The sequence below is a fragment of the Helicoverpa armigera genome, chromosome 19 (assembly GCF_030705265.1).
Source record: "Helicoverpa armigera isolate CAAS_96S chromosome 19, ASM3070526v1, whole genome shotgun sequence".
In the NCBI taxonomy this organism is placed as follows: domain Eukaryota; kingdom Metazoa; phylum Arthropoda; class Insecta; order Lepidoptera; family Noctuidae; genus Helicoverpa; species Helicoverpa armigera.
The window spans coordinates 4,489,769-4,512,044 of NC_087138.1; the positions used below are offsets into that span (position 1 = coordinate 4,489,769).

The window sequence follows — 22,276 nt, forward strand, 5'->3', positions numbered from 1 at the left end:
CATTACTAGTCAATCTAGTAATTAAAGCCATATCATGTAGCATTGGCTGTAATTGGATACGAATGCTCCAAAATGGATTCCTTTTAAAACTTCAAAGACATTATACTATACTTTGATTATATATATGTCTAGATGTAGCGTCGAGTGCGCGCAAGCGTGGAAAAAAATGTCAATGTACTGTTCATCGACATTAGCTTTCCTGTCAATCAGAACAGATCGTGCCGCTTAACTGTCAAAACGTATTTCGCGCGCTAACTAAAATACAAATAACAGAGGTAAAATGACGACATGTGCAATTAAAGTCTGCTGGAATTATAAAGGAAGGCTAAAAAGTGCCAATAACATCACCTTTCATCGGTAACTGACCCAGAAAATAAATATTTGTTTTTTGTAATTATGTTTATTAAATCACGCCATATTGTATCAGTGTTGCCAGTTTCTGTTTTTCATTTTCCCAACTTCACGTGTTTATGTTATGTATAAAGGATATTTTTTTAAGCACTGCGCAAAAAAATAATAGGTATAATTTCTATTTTTATTGCTCGGATAGACATTTTCTGATTCTCCAAAATATTATCTATTATTGTTTGATTAGTAAATTATGGTCATCGACGTAACATATATTTTTTTTAATTCCAAGTAATCCTATTGTTAGGAGTCAGACCGCATTAAAAAAGCCGCGGAGATGCGATGTGGACACCAGCAAAAAATACCGTAGTGTGTTCTGATCACTTCCACAGCAAGGAGATGAGTACTGTCGACAAGATAGGGCGCCGAAGACTTACAAAAGGAGCAGTGCCAAGCAAGGTTCAATTTTCTATAAAGTTATAGTTAAACCGAATAACACTATGTATACAAACTTATTTAATTAGTCTATTTTTTTTCAATATTTATGGGAGAATCGTAGAAGCTGGTATCATTATTTACGTCAACGCTCAGTGTAAAATGACATCTACACGCACACATGCATAACAATTTTGTCTCTGCTTCTTTGTTGGGATTGTATGGTGACACTCCATCTAGACATATATATAATCAAAGATACTATATTACGGTTTCCGTATTTTAAGCAACGGATAAATGTACACACAATCTACCGTTACTTATACAGCTTCCTAAATGGCAAGTGCAAAACAAAATCAAATAAAACAGCAAGCGATTTGTGTGTTGGCGCTCCCACACATCATTTGGCTAACCATGGCCCATCAGTTATCGGCACGACCAGCGTTTCTTGACTACCTAATATATTTATCACGAGAGATGTGACATCCACTCTAAATGCTGTCGGAATCTTATTAGACACAAGGCTAGGCCACTGTAACAAACATCAATAATACTATGTCATTCACGTCTATTTTGAAACGGCATAATATTACACAGTTGCTTTAACCAATTATGCAGGTTAGCTCATCTTTAGATGTCGTAAAACAGAAGGGCATCAAGGCAGGTAGTTCGGATAACCTGTCATCTTTCGATAGCCGTATAGTTTCCATAAGGTCGATTTTTGTTTAGAGCGCATGTTGCGGCAGGTCATTGCACTAAAGATTTCTCAGCATGGAGAGAGATATTAACACGACAATATGGACACGCCTAAAGAGTGCACGGCCACTAGGCCAGTTCTTTTAAGCTAACCAGGCCGAGGTATAGAAACGCTAGGAATAATAATTTCACGAACTACGTGTGCTGCTAAACCTCTACAAGAACGATCGTGAACTACAAAGCAAACAGATAACAAGCCAGTTAATAGTCTGAGCGAATACAACGCAGGATTGTGTAATCCGTACGCTCCACCTGTCATGTCTATCCTTTAATCTTTGCTAATACTAGCCAGAACGCTTGCGAGATACTGTAGATACATTTCGATGTTGTCCTAGTTTTAGGAGGATTGTTGAAACTATTTGATCTATGAATATAGGAACTGGTGTAGGACTAGTTTCTAGCCACATCGATGTGCACTATGTATCTGGAAAATACCGTTGCAACTTCATGGAACTGAGGCACAAATATGATCACTATTCACTTTCAAAACTATCGGGTAGACTTGCAAGCGAAAACATTGTTAGAATCCATTCGGCAATTCCAAAGATACCTCCTACAACAACAACAACATTTTTAGGTAGCAAGGTGTCCCAATTTTTGCTGCCTTCTATCACACTGATTGGTGCACTGCACGGCCAGTTTTTTTTTTTTTTTATAGGATACCTATACTGATGTTCTAAGAAATATATGGTGCTCATGTTCCTTTAATCATAGAACTTGTGCTGGCATTGTTTGGCACTTAAACTCGACGACGGTTTGCCAACATGCTATCTGGCGCCTGTGGCGTCGCGGTCAAAATGCACTATGTAATGTATCACCTTCTACATCACAGACATGAGGTAATGACCTAGTCAATGCTAAAATGTAGGACCATCTTGTATGCTTTATGTGGAAGAAGACTGGAAGGCAAAAGGAAAAGCTGAAGTTGTTGTTTTTCTGTCCCTCACAACTTTAGGTGCTTTGTATTCCAACTGCCCAGAAAATTATAAATGCAACGTAAGGAAGGTAACTTTATTATTTAGATCATAACTGTAAGCATTCATTAAACGGAGTTCGTAGCAGACAAGATAATTCCAAACCTCCTTTGAGACTAACAAATGAAACGCTTTGTGCACTTGCGTGCAAAATAGGGAGACACGTCATTGTACAATTATATTGTTACACGCTTTTCTTGTATATTGAATGCGACGCTTATTATGGAAACTGTGGTGTGTAATCAGTATTCTACAGCTTCAATAACGATAACTGGTCAACATTAAGCGAAGTGCTAAATATTGTAATGGGCAGTAACGTTCAATAACTTGCCTATAAGCGATCCATATTTTTACATTATTATCCATAAATAAGGTAAATTTCATTTAGATCCAACAGACACGTGTAAACGAGTCTACAAGTAACTTCTGATTCGATCTGCACAATTATTGAACAGTTACAAAACATCGAAATCATAATTAGCGTCATCAAACATGAAGTCACGCATCTAATTACAGAATTAGGGCTGTTCTTGAACTAATTTTGCCAGACACATATAGCTGCCAATTACTGCCGACCACGAAGGGCCAGACCTAGCATGTGGCAAGTAAAAATTTGTTGTGAATACCACATATTGTGCTCTCCCCGGCGAATGAAAAAAAATACCCCACGCTGAGCTTGGAATTGTGTCTCATCTGCCTGTAATAAAGTTATCGGTTATTCTTGTACGGATAACAGTTCAAAAGGTCATGCTAAATTGGAGTAAAATGTTCAAGACATTAATGACTAAGGGTCGAGTTTTGTTAAAAAGAAATCTCTTTTTGCGAGGAGGTAATTCTTTTGAAAGGCACTCGATAAATAACAATAATGATCCAAGACTAACAGAAATTCAAGAACTTGAAGATGAAAAGGAACACAAAAGAGCAGCTCATTGAACGAATAAAAAGAATCGCTAACCCTTTACATAAAGACTTTGATGTACAAGACAAGATAATGACGTTACATAATAGGAAGCGTTATAAACAACCCTCGATTTGGATATCAATACAATACAAAGAGCCTTTTTAGGGAGCCTCGCAAGGCCAGACATGTATGTGGTGTACATATACCTGGCCTTCAAGTATCTGTTGATTCTATTTAAGAGGGAGACTTTAAGACCTCTCCAAAACACTTTAAATTTTTTGACGATAACGTCCTAAGCATTGGCTAAGGAATGAGCCATATAGGTATGGCGTCAGAATTAATGCAATTGCTCAAACTTGATTACCCTACACGAATACACTGAAGTAATAGCAACAGCGTCTCACATGTCCAAATATCCTTTCAAGTTAATTAAACAGCAATTTCTAAATGTATCAAACAGTTGCATTGTGGAAGTTTAGCAGTAGATGGAGTAATTAGCATTCCTGAAATTACATTAAGGCAGAATGCTACGCTCGTACGTCGCATAAAACAAGCCAACTGTTGTGAGAGTGTGAAAATAAGTGCTTTGCTCATTAGGGCCTCGCATATGGTAGAAAATTACTGTTGCTACAGAGACATATTTTACCCAAGCACATTTTAAATATTCTCGACTTTAAAAAAGAATTTCTGATGATAAACAAATTGGGAGTGATAGAATGCTTCGTCGAAACAACGGACGATTCGATCATCACGGGCAATTTATTAGGATAAACTAACATCTGTCCAAATGTTTAGACGTGCAAGCAATCAGCAACAACTCAGATTGACGAAGCATCACGAATGGAACAATCGTTGCAAATTAAAATTCAGATTGAAAGCTGTGTAGCGTGGCCGTTGGCAGACGACAGGCGTGTGTCATGCCAAATGGTTCATTTGGACTTTTGATTTGAACCTTGCGAGCTCGACTATGTGGCTGCATAGCGGCATGGCCTATATTTTTAAATGTCCTTATTCCGTCGCATTTTTACTAATAGAAGGTACGTATGTAATCTTTTATGTAAAGCAAGATTACTACTGCAGAATCGTAATACTTAATGGCTTGTTCTGTATTGTTGTTGTCATTTCGAGTGCCGATTGGAAAAGTGCCATCGCAATATAAGAAAACTGTCTCATTAGGACTTTCTTGTTTGTATTCTTTCTTTCAAGGTCGTGACATTCATGGCTCTCACCTTGTACTATCAAGAGGTAGGCGGGAGTGGAGTCTCGATGTCTCAGATGGCATGACTACGCATTTGCGTTAAAGTACCTCATTTATTTGCCAATGTTTACAGCAATCTTGGCACACCTTTTATATGAAAAAAGGGTGTTCTACATCTCCATGGAATAACTACGCAATTGAAATTTATATTTATACCTTTGTTTGCAAGAGCGATGATAGCCACGTCAATAGGATATCTCAATATTTTTTTCTTGATAACATTTTAAACTTTTTATATTATCGTCTATGTATGCGAATTGTTTATTGCCGCTTTGAAGTAGTGCAATGATAACGTGTCAGTTTTAATTTGTTCAATCACAAGACCATTATGGAGGTTGAGAAGCCTAACCTGTGCCCTTGTCTCTCATGCCAATTTGTGGGAATATAATTCAGTGTAATATCGATATTAATACTGCCCATGGAATATTAATGAACGAAAGCAATTATATTCAATTTTATTTTACAAGGTGCTTTACCTTCGTGAGTAAATATAAAAGAAATACAAGAAATAACTACTCATCGTCCATATTTTTATACGTCACTTAGCGATGACAGTTGAAAGCACTTAAGATCAATATTTATTTCAGATAGTGGGCAACTACTCAATATTCCATTTAAGTATCGTCACCGAGGTCATGGTGCTTCCGTACCGCCATATTAGTTTATTTATAGACCTCATCGCAGGAAGTCAACTCAAAAACGGTTTCTTAATCTTATGCCATGCGCGACCGAACGGAACTCGCCAATGCTTCCTATTGTTACCAACATTTTAAATGGCTCATTCGATTTTCAAACAATTGTGTTTTTTTTCTTATTTGATTACGAGGTGATTGAGCAATTCATTTTTGAACTAAGAAGAATGCACGCAAGTGTAAAGTATAACTTCATCTATATTAAATGTATCTGGCTGAAGTATAATCAGGTCTACATAAATACATAATCCAAACATCTCAATTCAAGTATAAACAACAAGAATATGTATTAGCAATTGAAAACAAAAGGGGAATACATAAAATATTCATGTTCAGTGATATTGCGAACAGCGAATGGAGACCGCCCGGTATCATGTTATTCTCGCAGTTTTGCTTTTGTTTTTTTACTCTTGTTTTTTCCGACGTTCTTATCGACGTCCGAAACTGAAATGAAAAGTTGAAATTTTAATGAGACATTCACTTTATTAAAATTCACTGAAGAGCGACCAGCTGAATCATTGTATGAATCAGTGACCGGATGTGTACGTATGAATTATAGATTTCTAGAATCGAATATGGGTCAAACAGTTACAATTTATACGTGGCTATTTTACGTTTCGTAAATAAAATGCAAGCACCGCACTTTGTTGATGTTTGTGGTATCGAGATTGGAATACAGAACATATTTCGGTCAACCGATTTAGATCATTGCGGTGTCATTCACCCCGTTCGGATACACTGAATCCATTGACCTGTATATAAGATAAAGCTTAAAACTGGGCTCGAGCCAGTTTATTGCGACATTATCGGATATCGAGCAACTGCCGCAGCTTCCATGCGGTTATCGGCAATAAAGCAGGAGGATATTGAACGGCCATTAAATAGGTAGCATCGGAAGTATTCGAAGGTAAACTCAATTAAAACTGATCTACGAGTTACAACAATAAAACATTTTATGAAGGAAAATTTTCATAAAGGGATAAGCAGGAAGATAGGCTTTCTTCCTTAAATTAAAAAATAAATTCGTCAGTTATTGAGTTTTATTTTTATCAGTAGACACTAGATACCCACCAGGATCACTAAATAAATATCCTGTGACCTTCTCCGACTCGTGGTCGTTACCAATTTCATCAAATCGGATACGCCGCTTAACCGTGAAAACTTAATAGACAGCAGTTTCATTTAGCGTCCAAGGTTAAGTTGTTTAAAGTAATAACTTAGGAAATACCAACAATTCTCTTCAATTTCAATTTCAAAGATGTCTGAATTTCGATAGAAAAGCGTAATTGCTTGCCAGAAGGGTGCTCCAAGTCTTCAGTCTTAATAGAATTAATTGGAAAACCCGGTGAACATTGAACAGGTCCTACTTTTGATAACCTCTCATCCGAGTTCTGGTCGGAACAAGGAAATTCTTTGACAGAATATTTATTGCTTATTGAAAACTCGGCCTCCAATATAAGGCTATTTGAATTAAGGTCCTCTGTATCGTACCTTTTTAACTTCTTCATGAAATTATCCATTGTTAACAGGATAATTTTTTCACACTTCGTATCTAAAAGGAAACTGTGTGTTATGTTAATGATCTTCAACTATTCTTAGAGCACGATGTACCATGCAGTGAAGACATAGGAAGCGGTAGAGAATACGAGAAATGTGCGTCAACGAATTCCCAACAAGTGTCGACAAAGTATGACAATTAGGGAATACGTGAGCCGTATGAACAAGCTTATCAGACAACTGTGCGAATGCCAAAAGAGTGCCAACTTAGTTATTCCGTGAACCGGCTGATTCGTAAGCATGCTCCACGTACATGACATTAATCAAATCAGAGCACGAGGAATCCCCAGCAATGCTCACATGTCACACGATACATAAATCTCATTACAATATAAAAGCTTCTCTCAGCACTGTTTGCTGAATATGTTTTGATTTTTATTATTTGATCTTATCTACTCTAAAAGAAGCCAAATCCACTCATTCTGTGAATACAAATAACGATTCAGAACGCCGTGCCGGTGCCTTGCGAAGTGTCACGTAAAAAAATCACAAGATTTTATTACAACTTGATACTTAACTAGACCTTGTCGCCAGACTGCAACTGTTTAATATCGTAGTTACCCATGAAACAGTCTCCTCTAACATAACAATGTAATAACAACGGATGCATTAATTACTCTATTAATATTTAACGATGAAACGCATTGTCTTCAAGACTGCATCCTTAGATAATAAAGAGTCCAGCGATCCGCGCGCGAGTATGATACACAAATATGGCGAATGCAACATGGCCGCCAGTAGCGGGGATTGCGTTGGGATTGCATTATCCATATTCGATACGAGGTGTGCCGTATACGTGACCAGCAACATGTTTTTAATCACGATACCTTGATTGCTAATGTCTCTACATCTTAGGAAAGTCTAAGACACGCAAGAATATCAATGAATACTCAGAACTCTATCTTATAAGGTCGAAGTCGTGATAAAACAATGACATACAACGTACTCTATCAAATTATACGATATTTGTGTGCGTATTCATCATGCTGTATGACGTTAAGCCGAGGATTAAATCAGCTGGACAGCCACGGTAATCCAATTTAACTAAACATGTGCTACAATGTGATAATCTGACTGGCCACGAGTCACCGCGCTTGAGGGCGAAATGCCAAGTAAATATAACCATACACATAAATATGGGCATTCTGGATCTGGATGTGACAAACTTACAAGACTGAGCTCAAAAGCTATTACAATTCAGAGTATTTACATTTGTTTTTTTTTTTCTTTTTGTTCTATAGCGACTGCAAACTGGATTCAAACGTGTCCTGCAGGCAAAAAAGCCCAGTCTAGTAGGAGTCGCTTTGGAGCCAATGAACTTCAACAATCGACACACTTATCCAGTAGACAGAACTTATCAAATAAATTATTCTCTGAATAAATACCCGCATCTGCGTGTGGTCGGTTCGTAGGTATTTTTAATTCAATAAAAATATATTCTCGACCAGACTGTAGGTCGGGCAACGCACTCTGCGGGGGTGTTATTAATACTATTAATGAGGTGTGTTCCAGCTTTTTGTTTTGTCAACTATTTTATTTTATGCGTCATTTCCGGGACCGGTATCTTGCTTGATCTCTAACATTAAACTTTTCTATTGCCTCAATGAATTGTTCCTGATTAACTAAGAAATATTTGCGGATGTCATTACAATAGCTCCTTTCTTTCCAAAGAGGTTAAACCACAGTACGAGTGAGTCATACTATACGTCGGAAGGTATGCGGTTTTAACCGACATTGACCGCAGTTAAGGCCACCTTTTGTGGGGTCAGTTGAAAGCCTGTAATGAGCTGTAATTGCCTCCTAGGCTACTGCATTGTGCTGACACCATACCGTATCGACTCATTGACTTCAAAGACATAATTTTAATAATTGAAACACGTATTTTAGTAATGCACATGAAGTCTCAAGTCTATCCGGATGATTTTAGCATTTTTGTGCCAGAAACGAATATTAAAAATAAAAACTCTTCGAAGAACAAAGGACGTTTGTAAGTTAAATTTTCCGCGCAATAGAGTAACTTCTCATCATGCTCATTCGTCCAAATAAAACAACGACTTTTACAACTGCCGAGGGAACTGGATCACGCTTCATTACTCCAAAGGCACAGTTCTTTCCACTGAAGATGAGCCATGCTGTCTAGGTATCAATGTGGTAGATTCAGAGTAGTGGTACTCGATTTTCAAAGCATAGCTACCGTAACTCGAGCGGAACAATCCTATTGGCGGAAATCAGACGCTTCCATAGCAACAGCTCTTAGCACATCTCTAGTGGTACCGCAACTAATTCTGTTAAAAGGAACCAAGCATCGGAACTGTTTGATGAACCTCACCAACCGGGAGTTCCCATCGATACCTAATTAATGGCCTTACACTAACCGAACTTCAATTACACTGGTCAACAAATTATAATTTTTTTTTTGGTGCAAAGGTGAAATATACAATTTCTTGTAGGATATTAGATACGTAATCGAAGTCCAGAACATAAAGTTGCACTAGCACGCAGGGATTTAGAGATATACCCCTCCTAAAGTACCAAAAACGCGTTTTTTTATGAAATTTGATGTCATTTTTTGGGGACAGCAGAATTTTATAGGAATTTCTAACTAAAGCATCATATAGTACTACTTTCCCCGCATTAACCCCATTTTAATTTATATTTTTGCGAGTTTTATTTCCCGATATATACCATTTTATAACTAAAGTGGAGTTTTTTCATACTAACAGGCCAAATGAAATATAGGGAAGATCGAACTATCGTAGCTGTATACGTATTTCATGAAAATTTAAACTCTTAACGTTGGAAATAAAAATGAATTTCAATCGGGAAGAGTGGTACTATATAATGCTATAGATAGAAACAAAAAAAACTATTTTGCTGTACTTCAAAAAAATCGTCAAATATCGTTAAAATCGCGTTTTTGGTACTTTAGGAGGGGTATATCTCTAAATCCCTACGTGCTAGTGCAACTCTATGTTCTGGACTTCGATTACGTATCTAATATCCTACAAGAAATTGTATATTTCACCTTTGCACCAAAAATGCTGTTGACCTGTGTTATCGTATTTAGTGACAAAAAGTTAATTGAATGCCTGAGAAAAAGTTCGCGGAAGAATCGTGGAAACTACCGTTTAGTGTAACAGGTGTACTAACTAGCTTCGAAGTAAACACAATAATGAACCGATTATTACCAATCGACTAATGAAAACGATTATGAGTTCGTATCGGTGAATTGAATTAATCGATTAAAGAATAATTTTCATAGTTGGTTAAAAAACAAACGAGAAGTTTATTCAGCTGCCTAATATTCATTAAACCATCGATTGATAGGGTCATGGCTCATTTGTTTGGATAATAAAATAATTGCTATTTAATCACTACGACATTTTGATATCGGCGTAGTGACATAACCGTATTATTTCTCTAGCATTCAATCAGTTAAAGGGCCGACAAGCGGAGATATTTACAACAGTTTATCGCGGGGATAGGCGAGAGTAAATATTGATTAACCAATAAACCGTATGATTGTTATAAATTATGATATGATATTAACACAATTACAGTGCATGCGTGAGTCAAGAATGTTCTTTTGAAACCGGAAAATTATATTGTTTTCTCTTTGTCTTAGCAGGGGTTTCCTAGTGTGAGCATTTGAGCTACTTACCTACCCATATTTCAATGCACATTGCGTCAAAATAATGAGAAAAAAACAAAATAGGAGTTTATAGATTGAAGTGATGGTGCGTTTCGTTTGTCAATGGAACCGAAAAAAATAGAACATGTTCGGTTTCCAAAAAAGAAATAAATATACTAAAGTGTGGCGTGTGTGTGTTTGATTTTAAACGTGCATAAACTAGGCATCAAGTTAATTGGACGGATTCCAAAATAGGCTAATTAGGTTATCTAGACAGTTATTAACCTAGTTATTTCGTTTTGACTGTAGCCATTTATAGTCATCCAATTAGTACAGATTAGAAAATAATTATGTTTTGACCTAGGGAAGGGTGGTTTTTGGGGGCTGTCTTTTGTTTTGATGTTCGAAACGTGCTGATTTATCAGCCCAATTTGAATACACGTTTTCGAGTTTGACTTTAGCTTTTAAAAACTCGTATAGTCACGTCGCGCTTGTTAATGTTTGGTTTATTTGGGCTTCATAAAAACATCTGGATTATCCACACAAATCTCGTACATGTGGTGACCCTTATAAAAAAACGTGCCAAGTTAACGATTTGTTTAAAAACCACGGCGGAAGTCTGATTTACGGGTACAAATATGGTCCATTTGTGTACTTTGTTTTTTAGAACAGTTGTTGAATATTAGGTTTAGGACTAACTAGGTATAGGCTACGCACAGAAAAGTTTACGCTGTAGCTGTAGCTGTATTCTTTTTATCGTGGATATTTTTAGTGCTGGACCTCGACTGAATAAAATACGATTGGATTTAATGTTATTAATAAGTAGGTCCTATTCTCTAGCTATAACAGAGCCTGTTTTTTTTTTTTGCAGTTGCATGTTTTTGTGTCTTCCCATATTCACGTTTCGACCTAGCTGGGTAGGTAACTCATCTACCCTCTTATTCTACCCATTTAATAACTAAACAGTTTTATCGATCCTATTCACTTTCCATAGAGGTATCTCTATGCCTAAACGGGTACTTAATATGCAACATTTTATCATTGGAAGGGTAAAGTGTATCAATCGGGAATTGATATACTTATCTAGCCATCAGAAAGTGCAGTGTATAGGTAGGTAGGTACCTATAAGATGATTTTTTAATTAAATAGGTCTGTACTTATATATTTTGCAGTGATTGTAAATACAGTAATATTTATTTATTGGTAAATAGTAAATAAAGTATTAGGACGACATTAAATTAATTTACGTTATAAAATACGTAGGTAGGTACCCACTATACCAACATGTTGCATTATGAAGCAAATTTTTTTTCATGTCGTGGGCGATTGAAATAGATAAAGATAAGTACTTCTAGGTATGTGATGTATAAATGGTCATAGAACTAATTACCTACTTACTATAACTATTAACTACATATACAAACTTGTCGTAAAACTACGCTAATGAAGAACTTGACGTACCTATTTGTACGGATTATGTTATTCAAATTACACTCCGATTTAGTTAAATGTACGGTTACGGTAAAATGCAATTCTATTACTAACAGAATACTATTAGCAAAGTGTGGCATAGTCCAATGTTTACAAATTCTGGCTACCAACGTTTGAAAAACAAAGAACGCTACACGAAAGCACAACTCACTTTAATCAACAATTTCACGTCGACTAACAAGCTAGAACTGAAAAGTATTTACCTAAATGTTCATAAAAGCATAACATACTTACAATATGAAGCATACTATGCCCAGACAGCTGTTGAATTCCCTTCTCTCCGATATCCCCCAACGCCGAACGAAAACACAACACTGATGTTTATTTAGTCTATTTCAAACAAGCTTCAACACCCCGTTTAATTACTTCATTATCATAATCAACATTTCGACGCACTAATAGCTGTAATGAAATCAAAACAATTACATTCAGGGGTACTGTATTTATTTTTGTCGACTGTTAGAACTGCGAACGCACAGTTGTCACGATAGCGACGTAACATACGTCTCGCTCGCTCTCTCTCTTCTCAGAACGAACTATTTTATTGTGTTGAAAATTTTATCCGTGTTTCTTCAAATGAATGAACGAAAAGGAAGGAAATCAGTTTGTGACCGAATGATACTGGCAAAATAGATTGGTTGTATGAACGAGAGTGAACTAAATATTGAAATGTTGCCAAGGAAAAATATGTAAAACACAACCAGATGATTTCAGTCTATGGTTTTAAGAATATTTTAAAAAGAAATACAGCTTCCTTTTGCTTCTTTGATTGAAAATAAAATTTATTTTCTTATCTAAGTTCTTGTGAATTATCGTTTGAAAATAAATTTAAAGTTTAAGGGCAGCACTGAAAGTTTCCTGCTGAGCTATTACAGTGGAATTTTTTTCTTCTTTGTTGTATTAAATTATTTTTCAAGTGAACATGAATCGCCATTATAATTTTAGTTTTTCTTTTTCTAAATCCATAGGTAATTTCTTATTTTGACAGCTATGGTTTTGTAACGAACAAAATTTTTTGTGGCAACATTAATCTTCCGTCCATTTTCATTTCGCAAACTTAAAAAAACGACGACGAAAAAGAAAAAGGCATTTCTTTTTGTCGGTTATAATATTGCTTGTTGCTGGATAATGTGAGCTTATTATCGTTTATGTTGTTTAGTTTTAATACATTAAGTTTTATCAAGAGGACACAGCAAACACATCTTGGTAACGGTAAGTTTCCTGACATTTGATTGGATTTGTTTGTAAAGTGAGAAAGTGACCGTTTGTCGGGCGTTCTCAGTCGGCGGAGATGCGATCTAATTTCACATCTCGGTGTAAAACGGGCACGGCTATAAATGAACCGGCTCGTAATTAACTATTTGTTCCGCAATATTGGCCAGGTAGCCATTAGTATATTGGAAAGCAGGTGTCGTTGAATCGGTTGAATCACCGTTTCTTACGTATTAACGTATTTTGTGCTTCGCTAAATTGATCGTAGTTGTCTAAGTTGTTCGCCTACGCTTTAAGAAAGTTGATACACAATAGCTCCACGTTATTTACTAATTAGTTGTGCATTGCATGTTGTATGAGTCAGTTAGTATTCATTGGAATTGTAATTCTACAGTATGTATGTTACATGGCATTGTTTACCATGTATTGTTCCTCGAATGTCGATAACGCAGCTAGATGGTTGAGGTTTTATATAATGATCTTCCATATACCCTTATTCAGTAAGAAACATACCTTCATGGCCTTGGTAGGGAACTGCAATCTTGTACCTAAAGGTCAAACGTAAATTGTAAGTTATGCACATGTAATTGTATTCAGGGCTAACATGAACACTGTAAAGGAAACATGTCTATAATGGTCACTAACCCACATATGGTCTTTGTTACTGATACCCTCATGTTCAGAAAAATCACTGCCTTCTGTTTAAAAAACCTTGTCATAATACAAATGGTGATTCATTATTTAGTTTCAGTCTGCTTTAAGAGGAGTGTGTCAGTGTAAATTAATATTTAACCGAGGTATGGGCACTACTATTATAAGTAGTAACTTTGACCATTATGTGTGTCTGTCTATAGCAGTGTAGCTCTTTAACGGATGCTCGGATACAAGAGCAAATTCAAAATAAATATTACTATCTATACTTAGTGAACTACTTTAATGTAAATTACTTCTTTAAAAAGGATATTAACTACATAATATTGACTACAGAATCAATGCATATACCTTCATCAAATAAGAGAATATTACTTGTATAAAATTTAAGATAAATATATACATTACAAATTTTTCTAATTTGTTAACAGTTTTGAATCAAAATTTGACTCGCTAACACAAAAATGGAGGATGAGAATGAATATAAGAAATTGCCGACAGAAGAGAAATGTGTACACAAGTTATGGAAGGCTAGGGTAGCTGGTTACGAGGAGGCCATCAAGCTATTCAACCAGATTGACGATGAGAAGTCCCCGGAGTGGAACAAATACTTGGGACTGATCAAAAAGTTTGTCACCGACAGCAATGCCGTGGCTCAGGAGAAAGGTATGTGTAACAAATTCTGTTTGTTTACATGTTTAATGAATCATTATGTATGGAATTTTAAGTCTTATTATCTACTACCGGTAATTGCACTCAAACAAGATGATTTGTTTTCTTTATTGGAATTTAAGATAAAAATGTTGTATTTTTCATGAAAGGGGTCAGTTGTTTGGAGTTCTTCCGATGTCTTAAAGCCAGTTCTCATTTATTAGGCTGACATTTAATGCTCTTCCTCATAAATACACAGCTGATATTAACAAAATGATTAAATTAGGATTCTTACAATTTCTAGAGAAAAATACAATGTGTATCCTGGAACCTGAGACCTTTTAAACAAAGATTGGATTGTTGACAATCCCCACGCCCATTTAATGGTCTAGCCTTTTGGCAATAAGCCAATTTCTAGGTTCAATGGCAACTGAAAGTTTCTTGCTAGATACCATTTGCTGGAACCTCTCGACTATAAGGAAATAGGATATTACTATGCAGACACATAAACATCCATGACAAAACTCTATGCCCCAGCTATAAATAAAATTAATAGGAAGCACAATTGCGTGCTAAACAAACAAATGCTATTCTATTTTGGCAACTACAGCCAAAACATTATCACATGTAATGTTGTAAATGTTACTGTGAAAATTAAGAAAACTTGAGATGGAAAAATCTCATAAAATTCGTTTACTTTCAAATAGGCTTGTTTATGTAAATTAGTTATATAATTCAGCTGTTACTGACCTGCTTATCATTTTAATTATTCGAAGATTTGGCCAGGTAACTTCATTAATAGTTTCTGTTTATTGGGTTGTGTCAAGGTCAGGTAAACCATATTTTAGAATTTAAGCACATAATTTGAATGTAAGTGATGGCGTAAGTTACTTTAGACTGTTTACAATCTTGGCGCCATATCTCATAAAGGCTATAATCGCTTGGCGGTAATCACACAAACAGTCGAAACCAATTTCAGAAGGCATGCCTGAAGTTTTATGAGTTATGACCAACTGAGTCACTATTCCTTTTTATTATCTTAGAAGTAACTCCAAAGTATAGAACTGTCTTGTGGTAGGTATACTATTCTGTGTGAAGCCACATTTCGTTTTGTCTGTAAATAATTATATATCTGCTGATTCTTAAGACATACTTTATATGAACCTAATGTCAAAATTCAGTCTACTATATGTACTGTTTTATCTGCTATGTTTTCTTTAATTTGTTTCTCCATTGCAATTTATGGAAAAGACAGAACTATGGTTGATCCTCAAGTCAACAGCATGGTGGACTAGCCTGAGAGTCTGGATAATTAATATGAAAATACTTGATTACACTCAATTGAGGGTGTCTGACTTCAAGAGTTATTGCTTCCTGAAGCTGTTAGTTGATACTGAATATCTTTATACTTAGCTGTCTGCCTTGAAATATACCTTGGCTTAGCCTACGTAAGTCGCAAGTGCAATAGTCGAGGTATTTAATATTCTAGACTGCATTTGCATCTAGTTTGAATTGGACGATGATACGCGTGCTGTGTATATGTAAAACCGGGAGTTATTTTAGTATTCTTATCTTTTCTAATGGTTCTATTTACTTGAACAAAGACATTTTAATTCTTATTAATTGTTTCCTGACTGTTTTTGTCTTTAGATGACTATAAAGACCAATAAAACGAACTCTGGAATGGATTGTCAGATTTTTAGAAATTATAGAAACTACTTTGACTATGATAAAGTTATTTTATTCGTGGAAATACATGTCAATAAAAAAATAAAGCTTTCCAAGAATGAATCGATTTCTCGTCCATGACATTGATCACCATTTCAAATGTAGCATCTCATTCGTACCGTTTTAAATCGTTCATGCATTCTATTGTATGACTGTACCGATTCGCTCATACATGTAACCAAACCATAACAAAATGGTTGCAATTTACAACTGCTTTTATCGGGAACAAAGACCCGGTTAATCATGAGATGACGTTCATTACTTCTCATAAAACATGATTCTTGTTTTGGTCGAAGCTGTAGGGCTATTTACAACTTTAGTTTTGATTAAGCTTCGTGTAATAGGGAGTAAAGCGATTGTCTGTCAGATCTTCGACGTACGCTTCGGCTAGAGGTTTATCCTGGGTTCCACCTGCATCGTTAAGGAACCACTTCACGCACCCCAAAAAGTAGCTCTGAAAGAATTTTCCAAAACGTCCAGTAGTTCCTGAAATTAGCGAACTCTTCAGACTTTTATAATAATTCTTATACATTTTACTGAACCAAAACTTATTGGTAAAAGGTATATCACATCTTTTTATCTCGTAATATCATCGAAGATATTGAATTTCCAATCGTTCGTCTCGACGTTTCGTTGCGAATTACAACTTTCTAATAATCAAAGTTCTAATATTTCACTTTATGCAATTCACTGGTAGAATTCAGATTTAAATAAGTCTTGGAACTGTAGAACTACTTTCTATTTGACCGTAAAAGTTCATTATCTTCAGTCATCATCGTCTCGGCGGAATCATGAGTCATTTAAAGTTATAATCCAATTAAAGCTTGTTCTGAACTCTTGACGTTTTCGTAATTATGTTTTATTACAAGGTTTCTTTGTCACATGTAGTATCACATGGTTTGTCGTATTGTATGGCATCACACTGTCACACGTGAGGTAGCCAAACGCCGGTAAATACGTGAATGGGGTTTAATACTTGATCCTGTTACTGTCGAAGCGTGACTTTCATGAGTTTAACCTTTATCTACATCTAATTTGGTTGGCTGTATAGTTATTTTTACCACTATGTTAGTGAGCTTATTCCTTTGCGCCTTTATATAAGTAGCTACTGACTATCGAGTCGAATTCAATTGTTGAAGTGTCTTAATCAAGCACTTTGTTAAAGGAATTGATTGAAGGGTTTGATCTTAATTAAGACAATACTCCAGACTATAGGGTGACGTCAAAGGAATATTATTTACGCCGTAGTTAGAGAGAGGGGTTTTAATCACTACTTTATTGGTACTCTTGAAAGTAAATTTACTTTCAAGCCTCTCAATAATGTAAAACTTTTCTACAAGAGCTATTCTCATGTTGGGAAAACACAGAATATATTTTCATTGCGAAATAAACTGCAGTCTGCTGTCGATTGATGCCGCGAATTCGGCGTTACCGACTGGAATGCAGCATAATAATAGCATTTTAACTGCAACACAGACTGGGTACTAGAAACAAGACATATTCACAAACATTTTGGCATATCCACGATGTTTTAGCGCGAATTCCTTACCCACCAGTTACATTAGTCTAAACTAGGCTGTTTCCATTAGTAACAAAACAATCACAGTTAAAAAAAAATGCCGATCGATGTTTTTTTTTTTCATTGTTTGTGCGTCGTTTGTCGCTACATTACAACTAAAGGTCATTGACCGATAAATATTTTCACGGAAACCCTTTTAAAGTCACGCTATCTAACCCTAGAGTTCTACAGAATATTTTATCGATTCTTTTAATGTGATGCGGGTCGATAATATTAATTTATTTGGTAAGATATCTTTGATCAATCTAAGATGTTACGACGATGATTAGATGTTTAATCTTTCGTCTAGAAAGTTGTCATTATGTCTAGATTCTAGTCTACGTCTGACGGGCTAACTGGCGACAAAACCTGCGTTTTAAAAATTGACAGTCAAGACGACGATAAAAACATAAAGAAATAAATTGCAGTAAATAGTCTATCGATCTTTTTAAACGTATTCCCAACACTTGTCTAACAAATTGTGACCTTACAGGCGCAGCCTAAGATAGTTATGCTAACTACTACCGCCTTGGAAAGTGCAAATCTATCACTCAGGCCTTATTGCACCGATAACATAACCGCCAGATTAAAAAAAAAAAATATGTTTGCTATGAATTTCCGCGCAGAATGTGTAAGGTAAACAATTGTTTTAAGAAAAACGGACGTTTTTGTTGTCTGTGAACTTAGGCCTCAGTATAATATATAGTATTTAATGCTACAGGTAGTGCCTTGGCATTTATTGTGATCCTGATTAACCGGTCACTCTTGATTATACAGGCATGCAATTTTATCATGATGTATGATGTAGATGCGTATGTATTGTAAAATATTAATAAAGGATTAATTTGGAGGCCACAGCCTTTTCATCAGGTTTCTTCATTATTCAATCATTGATCAATCTGTGGAATACACCAAACCGACTCCTGTAAACCCTATTTCATAAACCTTAAATTATTAACACTTCCTTCTCTCTATATATACGAGGCCTCCATTTTAGTAAAATCCAACATCAGTTCATACGTCACATTAAAAAGTAGTAGACTTCAAAATACATTATCCAATAAGACACATCACACTGCAGTATACGGTAACAGTTTGTATGAGTATTAAAATTTACAATAAACTTCCCACAGAAATTAAGAACCTAAAATCTGTTACCATATTTAAAAGGAAACTTAAAGATTTCCTTATTCAAAAAGCGTATTACTCTGTAAAAGAGTTTCTCGAAGAAAAATAATAATATAATGAGAAATGAATGTAATGTAAACAATGTGATATGTTCAGCTAGATTATAAGACTAGAAATTAAGATATATATACATATATAGTATGATCTCACTAAAGGAGATCATCCATTTCGTACCCAAAACTGAAAGTGCCGGCCAGAGTAAAAAAATAATATATTCTTGTAGAGAATAATGCCCTGAACATTTTTTACTTTTACAAGAATCGTCTACAATTAACCCCCTGGCTGCTATTTGACTTTGAAAAAACCAAAAAATCCCACAATGTTTGGAGCATTGCATTGCGGCCCCAAACTGGAGAAGGCAACCGCTGCTTTCAAAGGACTTCTACCCAACCTGGGAAGTCATCAAATGACTCCCCTCTCGCTGTGGGGAAGTCAGACTCCTACTGACTAAAACCCATCATGGGGTAGCCAGAGCCGCGGTAATTCTTTCGACTCATTCGATTCTTTAGACTGCCTCGGTGGTTTAGTGGTTGCAAGCGCGGCTGCTGTGCTCGAGGTCTCGGGTTGGATTCCTGGGTCGGGCCGAAATCACTTTGTGGGTTTTCTTAAACTTTCACAAAGCAGCCCCAGCCAGTCTGGAAGTTGGTGATTGATTCACCCGTGCATCGGAGAGCACGTAAATGTCGATCCTGCGTCAGATCTCTCTCCGTTCGTGTCGGTTTGCCGTCCCATCGGGTTATTACTTTCAACTCAAATAGCAGTCTGGGGGTTAACCGAAGATGTTTCTTATATTAGTAAAAATATCTTCAGGACATCCTCGACAAGAATCGTACGATATTTTTAGCGGGGACAAAGCCTATTGGGGCTGCGGGATTGTTCGAAAGAATTACCGCGATCCTGGTTTCCCCATGATGGGTTTTAATCAGTAAGTGTCTGACTTCCCCACAGCCCAAGTCATTTGATGACTTCCCAGGTTGGGCAAGAGTCCTTTGAAGCCAGCGTAGTGTTGCAAAAAAACCGTTTTTTTTCTAGTGTGAAAAAAAACCTTGAAAAAAAACCAGATAAAAAACTGTTTTTTTTCTGGGCCTTGTTTTTTTTCAAGAGTATAATAACTCTAAAATTGTTAGGGCATTTACCGTTAAAGATTAATACTTAAGGTTACATAATAGAGTCTTATGCCCGTTTTCACCAACAACCTCTTACCGTTTCCCTATCTAAAAGCTACTTTTAATAAGGACCCCTCCCAATTTGACACCTACCTAAATTCATTTTCACCACACTTGTACATGGATCCCTTAAGTAAGTGACAGATTACTAGTTCTACAAACGATAATGCAAAGTCGATATTTTATCGATAAAATGATTTTTCTCTACTTCTTAAGAAATAAACGTCTATCGAGTGTATATTACTAAAGCCTGTGAGTTTTTTTTCTTGTGATGTTATTTTAATTTAACTTAAACTACATTACGCTATGTTTTATGCAATAAAACAGTAAAGAGGTTTTCTATAGGTGAATTTTTACCTATGTCATTCGCGCGTTTGTCAAATTGACTGATGTGTATGTGTACATAGAGTGAGGTTAATTTTGGGTTTATTATTGTTGAATAGATAAGTTTATTTTGGCAGAGAAGAGAAAACGAGGATAAACCTTTCTTGCAGAAGAAAAAGACAAGCTAGTGAAATTGCTGACGTCTCATAGAGACACAATATTAAACAAAAAACGGATGGGACCACGAACGAAGCCAAAAACAAAGCTTGGATCCAGTCACAAATAGTTTTAATGCGATAGGAACCGTTTACAGGTAAATGTGAATAATATCTGTGTATAATAATATAAGATATTGCCGTTCAACTGTGTTCCTTGTATTACTGTCGACTTCATTGTATTTTTGTTCTCCATGAGTTGATGGATTTAAGTATGGGGTTAAAATTATATATTTATTTAGTTTCAGGTGGTGCGAGAAATTGGAAAGACGTGTAAAAACATGCTGCGCCCAGCCCACCTCAAATTGAATTGGTGCAGGAGGATGATGATAATGTTTGGTACATCATATGAGGACTAATATTAAAATATTTGTTTACTATCTTTGTTTTAATTTATATATTTTATTATGTTCAATATTAGCCTACTTCTTACCTCCAGAGGGTATCCCCTATCACCTAGGAGATAGGCTCCTCCATATTCACCATTTTCGAATCATTGGTATCTACTGCAGTTTTGGTATTTAAGGCCAATTCAAACCTGAGCGATATTCACTGCCGCTGTGGGTAGAAGTACATACCGCGCGGCAGCAGCGGCATACGTCCCGAACATCAACAGTAATATTATCGCATACCCACTGGGTTTTCTCTGTCGCAGGTGGTAGCGAATACCTCTTAGGTCTGAACAGTCATATTACCGCATACCCACAGGGTTTTCTCTGCCGTAGACGGTAGCGAATACCGCTTAGGTCTGAATAGGCCTATAGATGTCCCGGCCACCGCGAAACTACATCAGTGATTACCAGATTTGCATCTATTATGGTCTGTATATTTATGGACATGCAGGACTACCTATTTTTGAATAATTCAGCGACATCACGACCTAGCAAGTGCATTCATAGCAAGTGATAACCTATAATCTATATTCTATATCTATATTAATATTATAAAGAGGAAAATGTTTGTTTGTTTGGTTGTAATGGATAAACTCAAAAACTACTGGACCGATTTTAAATATTATTTCACCATTAGAAAGCTATATTATCTGCGAGTAACATAGGCTATATTTTATCCCGGTGCGGGCAGTAGCTCCCACGGGACGCGGGTGAAACCGCGGGAAAACGGCTAGTATTATAAAAAAGTCATGATCATCGTACTTATTTCTCAGTCATCTGCTCTTTCACGTAAGATAGGTACGTGGTCTTCTAATGATTATTATTTTACATATCCACAACCTCCACAGCTTCTTAACTTTCTAAAAGTTTACGTTTCATTTTTTTTTTGTATTTTTTTGCTTTTTAAACTTGGTATTTTTGGTGTTACATAACATATAAAGGTACATTTCACTATCCACGGTTCAAAATATGTTTGTATTCTGTAATGATAATGATAGGGGTTGTTTAAGCAGGCATCAATCGGGCCCCCAAGTTGAAGTCAAATTTTAAAGTTATAATTTGACACCTAGGCTTTGGTGAAAATGAAATTCTTATTAAGTGTTCCGTAAATGCTCCCTAAATTTAGGTATTCGTTGGTGAAAACGGGC

The 22,276-nt window shown here is 36.0% G+C and overlaps 2 protein-coding genes and 1 long non-coding RNA gene across 11 annotated transcripts in view; 2 read left to right on the forward strand and 1 right to left on the reverse strand.

Annotated features, from left to right (window-relative positions):
- LOC110372955 (E3 ubiquitin-protein ligase goliath) overlaps positions 1–22,276 on the reverse strand; it is a 470,889-nt gene that overhangs the window by 94,264 nt on the left and 354,349 nt on the right. For 4 of the 5 annotated variants that reach the window (XM_021330002.3, XM_021330001.3, XM_021330000.3 and 1 more), the window contains exon 2: positions 12,278–12,559. The gene's annotated coding sequence lies outside the window, so the exon portion shown is untranslated. Of the gene's footprint in view, positions 1–12,273; positions 12,560–22,276 lie in introns of all 5 variants that reach the window. The other variant, XM_021329999.3, reaches the window with a different exon arrangement.
- LOC110372986 (protein mini spindles) overlaps positions 13,033–22,276 on the forward strand; it is a 37,948-nt gene continuing 28,704 nt past the window's right edge. For 2 of the 5 annotated variants that reach the window (XM_021330042.3, XM_064039588.1), the window contains exons 1-2: positions 13,033–13,255; positions 14,338–14,572. In XM_021330042.3, coding sequence (XP_021185717.3) covers positions 14,371–14,572 — 202 coding nt within the window. In that variant the 5' untranslated portion in view covers positions 13,033–13,255; positions 14,338–14,370. The other 3 variants (XM_021330043.3, XM_049841283.2, XM_021330045.3) reach the window with 3 other exon arrangements.
- Positions 20,456–21,116, forward strand: LOC135118223 (uncharacterized). The gene is made up of 2 exons (XR_010277439.1): positions 20,456–20,834; positions 20,979–21,116. It is a non-coding gene; the product is annotated as an uncharacterized LOC135118223 (long non-coding RNA).